Source organism: Odontesthes bonariensis, chromosome 4, assembly GCF_027942865.1.
Source record: "Odontesthes bonariensis isolate fOdoBon6 chromosome 4, fOdoBon6.hap1, whole genome shotgun sequence".
Classification (NCBI taxonomy): Eukaryota; Metazoa; Chordata; class Actinopteri; order Atheriniformes; family Atherinopsidae; genus Odontesthes; species Odontesthes bonariensis.
In genome coordinates, this window is record NC_134509.1 from 1,827,800 (window position 1) to 1,842,550 (window position 14,751).

Consider the following 14,751-nt stretch of genomic DNA (forward strand, 5'->3'; position numbering starts at 1 on the left):
CAGTATGGAAGTATGTAGTATGTAGTATTCAGTATGTAGTATGCAGTATGCAGTATGTTGTATGCAGTATGGAAGTATGTAGTATGTAGTATGTAGTATTCAGTATGTAGTATGTAGTATGGAAGTATGTAGTATGCAGTATGGAAGTATGTAGTATGGAAGTATGTAGTATGTAGTATGCAGTATGCAGTATGCAGTATGGAAGTATGTAGTATGTAGTATGTAGTATTCAGTATGTAGTATGGAAGTATGTAGTATGCAGTATGGAAGTATGTAGTATGGAAGTATGTAGTATGTAGTATGCAGTATGCAGTATTCAGTATGGAAGTATGTAGTATGTAGTATGCAGTATGTAGTATGGAAGTATGTAGTATATAGTATGCAGTATGCAGTATGTAGTATGTAGTATGTAGTATGCAGTATGCAGTATGGAAGTATGTAGTATGTAGTATGTAGTATTCAGTATGTAGTATGCAGTATGCAGTATGGAAATATGTAGTATGTTGTATGCAGTATGGAAGTATGTAGTATGTAGTATGTAGTATGTAGTATGTAGTATGCAGTATGCAGTATGGAAGTATGTAGTATGTAGTATGTAGTATGCAGTATGTAGTATGTAGTATGCAGTATGCAGTATGCAGTATGGAAGTATGTAGTATGTAGTATGCAGTATGGAAGTATGTAGTATGCAGTATGGAAGTATGTAGTATGTAGTATGCAGTATGTAGTATGCAGTATGCAGTATGGAAGTATGTAGTATGTAGTATGTAGTATGGAAGTATGTAGTATGTAGTATGTAGTATGCAGTATGCAGTATGGAAGTATGTAGTATGCAGTATGTAGTATGAAGTATGTAGTATGTAGTATGTAGTATGTAGTATGGAAGTATGTAGTATGTAGTATGTAGTATGCGGTATGCAGTATGCAGTATGGAAGTATGGAAGTATGTAGTATGCAGTATGGAAGTATGTAGTATGGAAGTATGTAGTATGTAGTATGCAGTATGCAGTATTCAGTATGGAAGTATGTAGTATGGAAGTATGTAGTATGTAGTATGTAGTATGCAGTATGTAGTATGCAGTATGCAGTATGGAAGTATATAGTATGTAGTATGTAGTATGTAGTATGGAAGTATGTAGTATGTAGTATGCAGTATGCAGTATGGAAGTATGTAGTATGGAAGTATGTAGTATGTAGTATGTAGTATGCAGTATGTAGTATGCAGTATGCAGTATGGAAGTATATAGTATGTAGTATGTAGTATGTAGTATGGAAGTATGTAGTATGTAGTATGTAGTATGTAGTATGCAGTATGTAGTATGTAGTATGTAGTATGGAAGTATGTAGTATGTAGTATGTAGTATTCAGTATGGAAGTATGTAGTATGTAGTATGTAGTATGCAGTATGCAGTATGGAAGTATGGAAGTATGTAGTATGTAGTATTCAGTATGTAGTATGCAGTATGCAGTATGTTGTATGCAGTATGGAAGTATGTAGTATGTAGTATGTAGTATTCAGTATGGAAGTATGTAGTATGGAAGTATGTAGTATGTAGTATGCAGTATGTAGTATGCAGTATGCAGTATGGAAGTATATAGTATGTAGTATGTAGTATGTAGTATGGAAGTATGTAGTATGCAGTATGCAGTATTCAGTATGGAAGTATGTAGTATGGAAGTATGTAGTATGTAGTATGTAGTATGCAGTATGTAGTATGCAGTATACAGTATGGAAGTATATAGTATGTAGTATGTAGTATGTAGTATGGAAGTATGTAGTATGTAGTATGTAGTATGCAGTATGTAGTATGTAGTATGTAGTATGGAAGTATGTAGTATGTAGTATGTAGTATTCAGTATGGAAGTATGTAGTATGTAGTATGCAGTATGCAGTATGGAAGTATGTAGTATTCAGTATGTAGTATGCAGTATGCAGTATGTTGTATGCAGTATGGAAGTATGTAGTATGTAGTATGTAGTATTCAGTATGTAGTATGTAGTATGGAAGTATGTAGTATGCAGTATGGAAGTATGTAGTATGGAAGTATGTAGTATGTAGTATGCAGTATGCAGTATGCAGTATGGAAGTATGTAGTATGTAGTATGTAGTATTCAGTATGTAGTATGGAAGTATGTAGTATGCAGTATGGAAGTATGTAGTATGGAAGTATGTAGTATGTAGTATGCAGTATGCAGTATTCAGTATGGAAGTATGTAGTATGTAGTATGCAGTATGTAGTATGGAAGTATGTAGTATATAGTATGCAGTATGCAGTATGTAGTATGTAGTATGTAGTATGCAGTATGCAGTATGGAAGTATGTAGTATGTAGTATGTAGTATTCAGTATGTAGTATGCAGTATGCAGTATGGAAATATGTAGTATGTTGTATGCAGTATGGAAGTATGTAGTATGTAGTATGTAGTATGTAGTATGTAGTATGCAGTATGCAGTATGGAAGTATGTAGTATGTAGTATGTAGTATGCAGTATGTAGTATGTAGTATGCAGTATGCAGTATGCAGTATGGAAGTATGTAGTATGTAGTATGCAGTATGGAAGTATGTAGTATGCAGTATGGAAGTATGTAGTATGTAGTATGCAGTATGTAGTATGCAGTATGCAGTATGGAAGTATGTAGTATTTAGTATGTAGTATGGAAGTATGTAGTATGTAGTATGTAGTATGCAGTATGCAGTATGGAAGTATGTAGTATGCAGTATGGAAGTATGTAGTATGGAAGTATGTAGTATGTAGTATGCAGTATGCAGTATTCAGTATGGAAGTATGTAGTATGGAAGTATGTAGTATGTAGTATGTAGTATGCAGTATGGAAGTATGTAGTATGTAGTATGCAGTATGGAAGTATGTAGTATGGAAGTATGTAGTATGTAGTATGCAGTATGCAGTATGCAGTATGGAAGTATGTAGTATGCAGTATGGAAGTATGTAGTATGGAAGTATGTAGTATGCAGTATGCAGTATTCAGTATGGAAGTATGTAGTATGGAAGTATGTAGTATGTAGTATGCAGTATGCAGTATGTAGTATGGAAGTATGGAAGTATGTAGTATGGAGTATGCAGAATGCAGAATGCAGTATGCAGTATTCAGTATGGAAGTATGTAGTATGTAGTATGCGGTTTCGAACACAGTCATCGTCTCACTACTGGCACCCTCTATATTTTCATTACCCCCTACCCGAACCAGGGTTTGAATCCCATTTCTGCTTTTCTTACCTCTTTTATTTCTTCCCCTACCCGGACCAGGGTTTGCATCCCCACCCCGCTGTGACTGGTGTGCAGTTGGTGAGAGGCTGAGGTAGATTATGGTGGTTGTGGTGTGAGGGGCAGTGTTGGCTGGCATTAGGGGGGTGACTCTGGGACGCCAGTGGTCATTGTCTAACCTCCTGGAGGTGTCGTGGGCCCAACTAGACGAAACACTGATGGAAGGAGGTTCCCACCTGATGACCCCAATGATATGTTGGTCAGCACTGCTCACTGATCTATATAATAGGGAGTGTAGGGAATTATTCACTGAGTCTGGTCCTTTATTTTATTTTAATTTTTTATTTTCTTTAGCACAAGTTTCTTGTGTTTATATTGAATCCTAAATTGTCTTTGTTTTCTAAATTGTCTTCCCATCTGTCTAGGTACCTAACTTATCGCACTTACTCTAGCACTAGTTTTGCTCTTAGCTGTTTGGTTTTGGAAGGAAATGCACTTATGATTTCTTGTGACCTGAAGTTCTTTTGCCTACCGATGTAGAACACACTTATTGTAAGTCACTTTGGTTAAAAGCGTCTGCAAAATGACCGTAATGTAATGTAATGTAATGTCCTTTGACTTCCGGGTCACGACCCCGGGAAAACATCTGGAGCATGCGCAGAACGCAAAGTCTGATTCACCACGTGCTTCAGCGTCTACAAGCAGGTTTAGAGTGACTTTCAACCCAGTTATCTCGGGGTCTGAATACGATCCGATCCGATTCATAGTCAGATTAAGGTGTCTACATGCACTTAATAACTCAGTCTGATTGTAATTTAGCCAATAATCCGATCCTTTCAGTGCCATGTGACCCCACTGAGTCACAGTGCTTTAGTGGCTACCAGCATGATAAGGATAAAGCAGCGCGTACGTGTACGGTCGCAGGACTCTGAAGTAGTCTGGAGCTGCGTTGCTGCTTTTCACGGTCTTCAACAATTTGATGCCGCTGTGTGACACCGACAGCACCTGCACACCTGTTCCTACACCGCCCTGCACTCACACAGACACATCCACAAACAGAGGCTTAACAGCTGGAACGACACACTGAGCAGTCACAGTCTCTGTGAATGCCCCCCCACTCTCACCGAGGCGGGGAAGAGTCGGGAAAAGTAAATCTCCCAGGTTTCCCTGGCTGCTGTCACAACTGTTTTCTTCACATGCTCCTCCACCGGATCCATGTTCTGCTCAACGCCGTGCTGAGCTGCGAGTCACACGTGCAAACACACAGTCATGGATGTCAGAAAGATGTGTTGGAATATGAGCATACGGTCACAAGAAATACCCCAGAGGAAGAACAGAGAGACTACCGAAAAGGGCTTTCATTTTCTGCCTTTCATCCCGGGCGATGCGAACGCACGCCTCTGACAGGGTGTCGTTCACGATCTGCAGGAGAGGGAGACGGACAGGACGGGAATGTTCAGGAGTCATTTCACTGGATCCTCCTGTGATCTTTCTTTCATCAGCAAAACTCATAAGGACAACAGTCACCTGTTTGAAGATAAGATCGAGCACCAGAGGACTGTTGAGGCCGTCTTTGGGATAGAACACCTGCAAAAGGAGACGATCGCTTTTATATCAGAACTGTTTCGTCTGCATTTGATTGTAATCACGGACACGCAGGCCAGGAAATGTAGTAGTTACTGAAGCTCTCAAGCAGCCATGACATCCAGAGGTGGGTAGTAACCAGTTACATTTACTTGAGTAAGTTTTTGAAAACATTCTACTTCTAGGAGTAGTTTTAAATCTCTATACTTTTTACTTTTCCTTGAGTAGATGTGTGCAGCAGAAACTGTCCTCTTACTCCGCTACATTAGGCTACAATGAGCTGGTTACTTTTCTTCTTACCTCTTTGGTATTCTACGCCTCATTATTTTTATCCCCCCGCGTACGCCTCATTTTAGTGTTTTATTCTGACAGAGAGAGAGACTTCCGCCAAAGGCTCTACCACCTGACTGTGTTCCACCAATCAGACGCAGCCGTGCAGTCTGGTCACGTGACCGTACTCGATCTCAGCGGCGGGACGGGTTAGCTTTAGCATTAGCAGTCGTAGCAAACAAACAAAGAAACAGATGAAAAATGTCAGAACCAACGGTGGGAAATGAAGACGCAGACGAGGCCTCATACTGAAAGCATGTTTACCTTACAAAGAGTGAGAAACAGCAGCTACATTATGTGTCTTCTGTGTCAACCAAAACAAACGCACATTTCAGCAGAAACTCAACATCTAACTTGAGGAAACATGTAGCGCTAAGTTTCCTAAACTCGTTTTTCCCCATGGATAGGTGAATGTTTGTTTTTTAGGTTACATATGGGTTACATATGTTTTACACATTTCCTAAGGCTCTTTTATTTTTTATTGAAGTTCTTGAATTTACCTGGATTATTTTAATTTAAGCTATTTTGTAATTAATTAATTCATTTTAATTTATTTGATCAATTGGATGAACTCTAATTTGCCTAAAGATGATTATTTAGTATGTTTGTCTGTCTGATTGAATGCTTGTGTTAACAAATAAATCAGACGTTGCTCAACAGTTACTCAGTACTTGAGTAGTTTTTTACTCTTACTCAAGTAATTATTTGGATGACTACTTTTTACTTTTACTTGAGTACATTTTTTGGCTGCTCTACCCACCTGTGCTGACATCTCATGAAATGTTTCCGTTGGAGTAGTTGTGCACAGGCTCACCTCCTTTCTCAGATACAGCCTCCACGGCACATTGGTGTAGGTGTAGTGCTCCTCGTTGCTGCTTTGATGAAGCTGCGTCTGGATGCGCTCCGGCTCGACTGGAAGCTCTCGAGAAACTGCATCAAACAAGCTTTCGTGTTACTTCGTCAGCCAGAAACGAGATGGGACAGACGGCCCTGGGAGACTGTTCGAGATGAATGCTGCTTCAGCACGATGGCATGCTCAGAGTGACACCCCAATGAGGGTAAACCCTGTTTTAGTTCAGCATATTGGCAGGGAAGTCATTTAACCGAGGCTGATGGGAAAGCATGTTCGGTGCTTTGTTGTTACTCTGGAACAGGTGGTAGCTTAATTTATAGAAAACCTTTAATAGTTAGTGTTCAGATTAAAGTACGCTGCTCCCTCTTCTGTAGAAACAACTTAACCTGAGAGAGCTGGTCGCTTTCAAAGAAGTTATTCACAGTTTGGAGGAGGGGAAATCATGCTGCAAATGTTATGGATGATGATAATCATCCCGTTTGACCTACAATTGCTGATGAGGATGCTCTAATCTACTAACACTCTTACGTCCTTCAGTTTGCTTCTGACTGTCTCTGTAATTCATCCCGTAGGATACGAACATTCTGTATTTCTGTTTTATGGCCTCGTAAAAGATCTTTTAAATGTCAAAGGTTCAATTTTCCTGGTTGCATAAAGGTTAAATGAAATAATGTAAACTAGCAAGATCCTACGCCGTCTTTGTGCCTGCCTGTTTTCTGCCCTACTAATCTCACCCTAAACGTGCCATTCGAGATGAATTAGAGTATCGTAATTACGTCAAAATGTCAACGTGAAAATGAGGACGCTAATTTGTGACGGCAAACAGATTATATGGCTGATGAGTATGAGATAATTGGCGTCTCATGGAGGAGGCAAATAAGTCTTTAAAATAACGATTCACTTCTTTTGTAATTACAGGCAAGCTCTGAAGGTACAGACAGCAAATAAAGCCAAACAAGAAATGATGAAGTTCGCATGAAAAAGATGTGAATGTGCAGGTTTAAAGGGATAGTTCGCCTCTTCTGACATGAAGCTGTATGACATCCCATATCAGCAACATCATTTATGAACATCTTCTTACTCCCTGCTGCGTCCTGTGAGGAGAGTTCCAGCCTCGTTTTGGTGTTGATGAAGGTAGTCCGGCTAGTTGGCTGGAGTTTAAAAAATAAAGCGTCTTGCTTCTCAAAACAATATGTGTTCAACAGAGTAATACATTTGCATCACAGAATCGTCTCCAGGAAGAAGTCAGACCTCACGATCGCTTGGCCCTATTTTCTCTCCCTTCGTATCACTGCCTGCTGAGCAGACCGAAGTGCAGACCGAAGTGCAGACCGAGCAGCAAACACCGTAACAGGTGCAGCTGTCGGCAGGCGGCAGCAGGCAGTGATACGAAGGGAGAGAAAATAGTGCGTTGTGGCCATTTATGTTTGTAGATCTTAAGTTGTATCAATTTAGTTTTCTTTGGGCAGTTAGAATATACTTTAGTTAGTTTGGAATAATTAATTTTTATATTTGAAGTTGTTTTGATTATTTCGGTAACTTTTAGACCCTCCCAATAATTAGAGAGATTAAGAACACATGGGGGGGGGGGGGGGGGCGTGTTGGAGGAGCTCTTTGTTGATCAAATGTCCGCTGTGAAGACGGGAGGTTTTGGTAAAATGATTTTTTGAGCTTGTAAAATCAGATTAAGTTAACTTTCGTTTTTCATCTAAGTTGTAAGAGATTTTTAGTTACTGTTTTGTGTCACGCCCATGGGACCATGTTTTAAGTTTTATGTTTTAGGTTACATTTTGGTTTAAATTCATGTCTTAGTTTCCCTTCACTTACCAGTTCATTAGTTTCACTCACTTCACCTGTGTTTTTCCCCTCAGCTGCACTCAATCTCCAATCACTCCCAGCCCTCGATTTAGTTTCCAGTCTCCCCTGTCTTGTTGCCGGATCTTTACATGCCCTACTTGTCATGATACCTGTTTGTTCCATGTTCCTCGGTTTCCAAGCTAGGCATTCATTCATTCATTCATTCATTCATTCATTCCCATGCCAAGTCCTTTTGTTTGTTTCACAGCTACGTTTTTGATTCCGGCTCAGCCGCGCTTTTTGTTTGATCATTGTTTTGTTAAATAAACCAAGTTTTCCTTTTTGAAGTCCGTATCCGTGTCCTACCTTCCTCTCCACCCTCACCCCTAAAACCCTGACATTTTGTTCATATTTTTTGTTGGAAATAAACTACATATATATTTTAAACAATCAAGTCAGAATTGCGTTCAGGAATCAAACCACCTGTTGCCGCCCACAGCCTTTCTTAGATGGCCGTGACATAGCACCGAGCGATTGTGAGGTCTGACTTTGTCCTGGAGAACCATTTTGTGATGCAAATGTATTACTCTGTTGAACGCATATTGTTTTGAGAAGCAAAACGCTTTATTTTTTAAACCCCAGCCAACTAGCCGGACTACCTTCATCAGCACCAAAACGAGGATAGAACTCTGCTCACAGGACGCAGCAGGGGGTAAGAAGATGTTCAGAAATGATGTTGCTGATATGGGATGTTACACAGCTTCATGTCAAAAGAGGCGAACTGTCCCTTTAAGTTATTCAGGATGGAGTTTCAGAGCTGTGGGGCCCTGACTGATGAAACCAGTTAAAGGATCCAAGGCCCTGCTCAAACCTGGCAACAACAGGTGTCACACACAGCGCTCTGAGCGAGCTCCAGCTGTGGGAAACAAACCAGACTTCAGTAAATCTACACTTTTTAATTATTAGCCTTGGTTATCCAGGTCACGGTAATTCTTAATGCTTTATTAAAAGCTGCACTTAGATGATTTATCTGCTTGGCATTTGAGAAAAAGGTCCAGTTCCCTTCAATATAAGCACTTAGAATGGGAAATTTAAATTCATGGAACATGTTTCAGATCTCTCAGTCTCACTGATAGCTTTATTCAAACTGTAGTTTCAACACGTTATGTTAGAAAGACAGAAATAAAGAATCCAAATTGATGAAATATTTGATTTTAGAGCTCGGTGTGGGTGACAAAAGACGTAAACTGAGGCCTTTCAACTGTCTGCAGCTGTCCCCATCGTCCAATCTCTGAGTTAAAAGGTAAAGACGAGCCAGAAGTTTCCTGTCTGTAATGCATCTGTGTTGGTCCGGTTATTAGAACATAACAGAGAAAAACTGTTCCATACATGAAAAATGTGGGGCTCAGTTCTAAATATTCCAGAAAAGGATGAAGAGGTTTTTTCTGTGAATTATGCCATAGGTACATTGGGAATTTACATAAAGAAGTAAATCTAAATAAAGCAGAATAATTCCCAAACTGATCTCGTCCTCACCTGGTGGAGGTGCGGGCAGGGGACGGTCGGACGCTCTCGTCTTTGTGCTCTTGGTGGGTTTAAAACCTGCTTCTTTCATGGCAGACGCAGAGGGTGAGAGTGCGTCAGGACGTCTGGGCTGGAGAGAGACGAAAACATCATGTGTTCATGTCACCGTGTGCTGCTGACACGCATCTACGACCCCCGCGTTCACACGTCTTTACCTGTGGAGCGGGCGGGCTGTCCATCTGAGGTCTGAGGATCTGTAGAGCTTCATCACGAGGCGTCTGCTTCCTCCTGAACTTCCCCTCCGGTGCCCTGAATACATGCAGAAAGTTTTCAACATGTGCCCCCCTACAGCTTTCAGGATTTCTCCCCTACTGTGTGATCTGTCTTTGTGTTCATTTGCATGGAAAGCGACACAAAGAACGCACAGTGAGTGTTTATCGGTGGTTTGTTTAAACCAGGGTTGCACTGCAGATGGAGTCGACATTACGAGCATTAATTAAGAGAACTGACCTCTTTCCGGGTGGTAGAGGGTCTGACGGTGGTGGTGGGGGGGAGTTGTACCTTTGGATGATTTCTTTAAAAATGATAAGAAGCATGTCAGCTTACCATAGAGTCTATTTAACTTCTTTCTTTCTCTTTTTCTAACTCTGTAAACAGCCAAGGATTGTTCAGTTCTGACACATAAACTTGTTCAATAAATGATGATTTTGACTTTAACCAGAAGTCGTTACCTTGGATGTCTCGGCTGGGGACGACGTGATCCGAAGGCCGATCTGAATACTTCACCACTTCTCCAGCAGGGGGCAGTGGAGACGTGACCACTGGGGCTAAAATGCACACAAAATAACTCAACTGATGATCTTTTCTCTGTCGTGCGACAATCTGCTGAATAAAAGTTTTATTTGAAGGGACTGAATGAACATCGTGTCCCTCACATTCTCATACCAAATTTCCGGGCTGGCTCCTTGTTCCTGGGGACGGCCGGGGCCTTTCTCCGAGGGATACCGTCCTCACCGGACTGAGAAACCTAAGCAGGGACAAACACAGACAGTTTGTACTCGATGTTTTGCAGACATTAAACACCATTTCCTGAGATTTTGCTGGATTTTCTTCAGCGTCAGAGCAAAGAGAAGGACGATGCCGTTGCTTTTAATCTAAATGATTACAGGTTGGATTTTCACATTAAGCTTTATGACTGAAAACAATCAAATTTGAATTATTGCTCTAACAGAGAGTAATTATTTCAGACATGAAATCTCTGAGTAACATTACTGAAATAAAGCAGCATCCCTCTGTCCTGTTTCACTGAGACTTTTGAAGCTCCTGAACGATTAGGGCAATTTGGCCTAAAAATAAAATCTCGATTTTTTTTCTAACTAATGGACGATTTTCGATTTAAACCTAAATTTTTTTCAGTTTTTTTCAGTTTTTCTCTAAACAAACCAGACCAAGGCAAAATTGAAATACATATTTTCTATTACTTTCTATTTCTATTATTTTCTATTACTTTCTATTACTTCGCCAGTATGGTCGTCGGGGAAGTACGACGTCTGCAGGCACATGCCTCGCAGGGCCAGTTCTCCGTCAGTAAAATGCACGGTCAGACTCAGATATGGGTGTGTGGTTCGGCTGGACCGTAGGTCGGTAGTGGTGGAATAATAAAATGTGTTTTGCAGCTGTTCTGCGACTGTAGCTCTTGCTTTGTTATATAAATTGGGCATCTGTGGCGAAATGCTTGCGCCTGGGCAGTTGATACTTCGGGTCTACCGTTTGCAGCATCTTAATGAACCCGTTTTTCCTACGGTATAGATGGGGACCATATCTTTCGCTATGTAATATGTCTCCGCATCTGTGATCGCCTGCCACGGGGCCCCTTCTTGCATGTTTTGCAGTGATCGACTTTCTACAAACTTTCCACAGAACAGTTGTTTGTTCCGTGTCTGACCGCTTGTACCCGGACCACCTCCATACACCTGAAGTAGAACCATTTTTAGGAAGGAGTTCTTCTTCATCTCTGTTTGTTGACATTTTTATTGCACGCTACGTCTGTCGGTGCCGCGGGGAATCTGATCGTATTATTAGGCAAAGTGAGAGAGTTGGCTACTAAACACTGCAAAAAATAGGGCTCTTCAAACAAGATAAAAAACACTAAAACTAAGGGAAAGGTACTCAAAACAAGTGAAAAAATCTTTCCATGCAGCAAGATAATTTGACTTGGCAAGATTTCTTAAATTAAGATTGTAGGAGTCTTGTTTCTAGATTTAACAAAGGCAGTTTTGTGAACAAACATTTGTCATATGCTTAAAATCCAAGGAATAAAGTGTGTTTTCAGATATTTTCTGTGTGACTCTTGAATCAAGCATGTTGAGTTTGTTATTGAATCTTAAAACAAGATTTATTTTGATGAGACTTTGGAGGAGAAACGTAATACATCTTATTTTAAAGCAATACTATGTAACATTTCTACCTTAAAATAACAGCTTGAAAAAAATTGTGCGGCTAGAATGAGTTTTAATATTACGATGGGCCTGTCTCCTATGCCCTTCGGGGGTCTGAGTTGGAATAACTGCGCTATGTAACTTTGCTGGAGCGGCCCGGGAGCTGAGCGGAAGTACTTTGACTTGCTTTCTGGCACACCTACCACAAAAAAGTGTTTTTTAAGTGTTAATTGTGTCATTTTATGATTCCCTGCCTGTTTGAGACAAAAAAGTTAAGTTTTGCTTGATATAAGATTATACTGTTAAGTTGAAGACTTAAAATAAGAAATGAATTCTTAAAACAAGAAAAAATATCTAGCACTTCTAAATGTAAGGTTTTTTTTCTTGGTAAGAACCAAATAATTTGCAGTGCAGAGTTTTTTAAACTACTATGTTTTTAAATCGCGATTTTTCGGTTTAGCTATTTCAAAAACCGTAGGAAAATAAAATTGCGGTTTAATATTTAAACCGAAAAAATCGCCCAGCCCTAGAATAGCTGATAGAAATGTGAAATGAATATGTCAGCATGAACTGTCACTGCCAGTGTCTCAGAGTTACTGACCTGAGCAGCAGGACCAGCTTTAGGCTGAGCTGGCTTAGCTTTGCCAGCTTTGGTGGAGCTCAGCTGAGCGTCGGGTCGTGGGCCCCGGAGCTGAGGACGGGCCTCGGGCTCAGTCTGAGGATCGGCAGGAGGCCGAGCATGTGGCTGGGATGGAGCTGGTAGGATGGCAGAAGGATGGTAGGGGCTGGGCAGGATGTCGGCTGCAGCATACGGAGTTGGAGTGAAGTTGGCGTAGGGGCTTGGCGGGATGTTCGCATATGGGCTTGGAGGTATGATGACATACGGGCTGGCAGGGGCGTACGGGCTCGGAGGATGAATGAGCAGAGGACTCATGGGAGGGCTTGTTATGGGGGATGTGGGAGGGGTCGACACCGGACTGCCAACCATAGACATGGCTTGCATGGTCATCTGCTGAGCCTAAGAAACAGAACAAGAATCAGATTTTACGCCATGTTTTTAGTTCTTGGTTTTGTGTTTTATCATGTTTTAGTTTCTCATGCCTTGGTGTTTAGTCTTTAGTTTTCCTGCTCATGTTTAGTTTCAGTTTTGCCATTGTTTCTCCCTCACTCCCCATGTTCAGGTCATTAGTTTCCCCACAGTATTTAGGTTCCCTGTTTTCTCACAGTCAGGGTGAGATCCTTGCACATTTACCTTTCACGCCAAGTTAAGTTAAGTTAAGGAAAGTCTTTTCTTTTTCCAAGTCATGTTCTTTGTTTTGTCTCAGTCATGTTTTGTTTTCATAGTTCTCGTCTTGTCATCCGGTTCAGCCGCGTTTTGCTTTAACCTTGTTTTTGATTAATAAATCATGTCTTGTTTTTTGAAGTCCGCATTCATGTCAGTTATACTTTATTAATCCCCAAGGGGAAATTACACAGATAATTGGCTAAATTACAATCAGAATGAGCTGAGCAAGGGTAATTCTCCTTGGATATATGGCGGTGAATGAATGGGATCAGAGGCACAAAGCGTGTCATACCCCGGTATGATAGGTGGCGCTGTACCCATTCCAGCTGTTGCTAATAGAGCCACTTCCTGTTGACCTCTTCACCACCAACAACAACAACAAACTCAGGCATTGGAGAAAGATGGAGAACGCAGAGCCAGATGAAGCTACGTCCCTCTACATTTGGTCTGTGATGAGCTGCTTGTTGCACAAACTCGATGCCCAACGGAGCATTCTCCATCGCATTGTTTGTTTCTTTCTGACGGCGACAACAACAGGAATATCGTCTCCTTTGACTTCCGGGTCACGACCCCGGGAAAACATCTGGAGCATGCGCAGAACGCAAAGTCTGATTCACCACGTGCTTCAGCGTCTACAAGCAGGTTTAGAGTGACTTTCAACCCAGTTATCTCAGGGTCTGAATCCCATCCGATCCAGTTCTTAGTCAGATTAAGGTGTCTACATGCACTTAATAACTCAGTCTGATTGTGATTTAGCCAATAATCCGATCCTTTCAGAGCCATGTGACCCCACTGAGCGTTTCTGACAGATAAACACGCGCAGATCCAAACTGAGGAGTTACCATGATGACGGCCTGCTGGTTCACAATCACCTGCTGCTGCTGGGCCAAAGCAGCCTGCTGGTTCCCTGCAGAAGGAACACAGTAAACAGGATGGACGGGTGCAAAGTCACATTTGGTCGTTCAGCATTTCTGTCTCATCACACTTGATACACACCAGGTGTTACAGGTGCCACTGCAGCCACAGGTGGCGACATCACGCCCCCCACAGGAAGGACCCTCACAGCTGTGGACACACACACATGCATCAAACATGATTTAAAGCACGTCTGTCTGCTGCATTCACTGATTATCTGCGGGGGCACGCATGTGCAAAGATCCCTGGAGGGAAATGAAATAGAGGTGGTTCACAGGTATAAATACTCGGGTGTCTTAACCCTTTGATGCGCAACATATGCACAGTAATATAAAAACTACTTTTGTTTATAAAGTATGAATGTAAAAAAATGAAAATAATGATCAAAAACAAGATATTTAAAGAATACTTGGAATATTCGATCATAAAATAAATTGATTTAAAAAAAAAAAATAGAACAAAGAGAAACTCATGAAATGACCTGGGAAATGAATGCGGGTCATTAGAGGGGTAGTGATACAAAAAGGGTTTTTATTCAAAAAGTAACAAAAGGAAAAAATAAAATAAGGACACATGATGATTAAAAACAAGTTAATTGAGGAAAACCTTGAATATTGAATGATTAAGTTAATTTATTGCAAAGATATGGAAAATGAAAACTCAGCCGGGTCACTTTTGACCCATGTTGCGCATCAAAGTGTTAATTGATGACTCCCTCACTTTCAAGCCGCATATAGAGAAACTTGTGAAGAAGCTCTTTGAGCGCCTTCAAATCCAAACTGAGGACACTTGAGGCCGACT

General features: G+C 41.0%; 1 protein-coding gene across 1 annotated transcript in view; it reads right to left on the reverse strand.

The window, feature by feature from the left end:
- The window catches only part of myo15ab (myosin XVAb), a 90,480-nt gene that overhangs the window by 33,106 nt on the left and 42,623 nt on the right, over positions 1–14,751 (reverse strand). The window contains exons 43-55 of the mRNA XM_075462469.1: positions 14,032–14,100; positions 13,878–13,942; positions 12,352–12,768; positions 10,258–10,339; positions 10,044–10,139; positions 9,823–9,886; positions 9,528–9,621; positions 9,325–9,442; positions 5,953–6,068; positions 4,752–4,811; positions 4,571–4,646; positions 4,349–4,464; positions 4,135–4,253 (exon numbers count right to left, since the gene is read on the reverse strand). Of these exons, the coding sequence (XP_075318584.1) occupies positions 4,135–4,253; positions 4,349–4,464; positions 4,571–4,646; positions 4,752–4,811; positions 5,953–6,068; positions 9,325–9,442; positions 9,528–9,621; positions 9,823–9,886; positions 10,044–10,139; positions 10,258–10,339; positions 12,352–12,768; positions 13,878–13,942; positions 14,032–14,100 (1,492 nt within the window). The remainder of the gene's footprint in view (positions 1–4,134; positions 4,254–4,348; positions 4,465–4,570; positions 4,647–4,751; positions 4,812–5,952; positions 6,069–9,324; positions 9,443–9,527; positions 9,622–9,822; positions 9,887–10,043; positions 10,140–10,257; positions 10,340–12,351; positions 12,769–13,877; positions 13,943–14,031; positions 14,101–14,751) is intronic.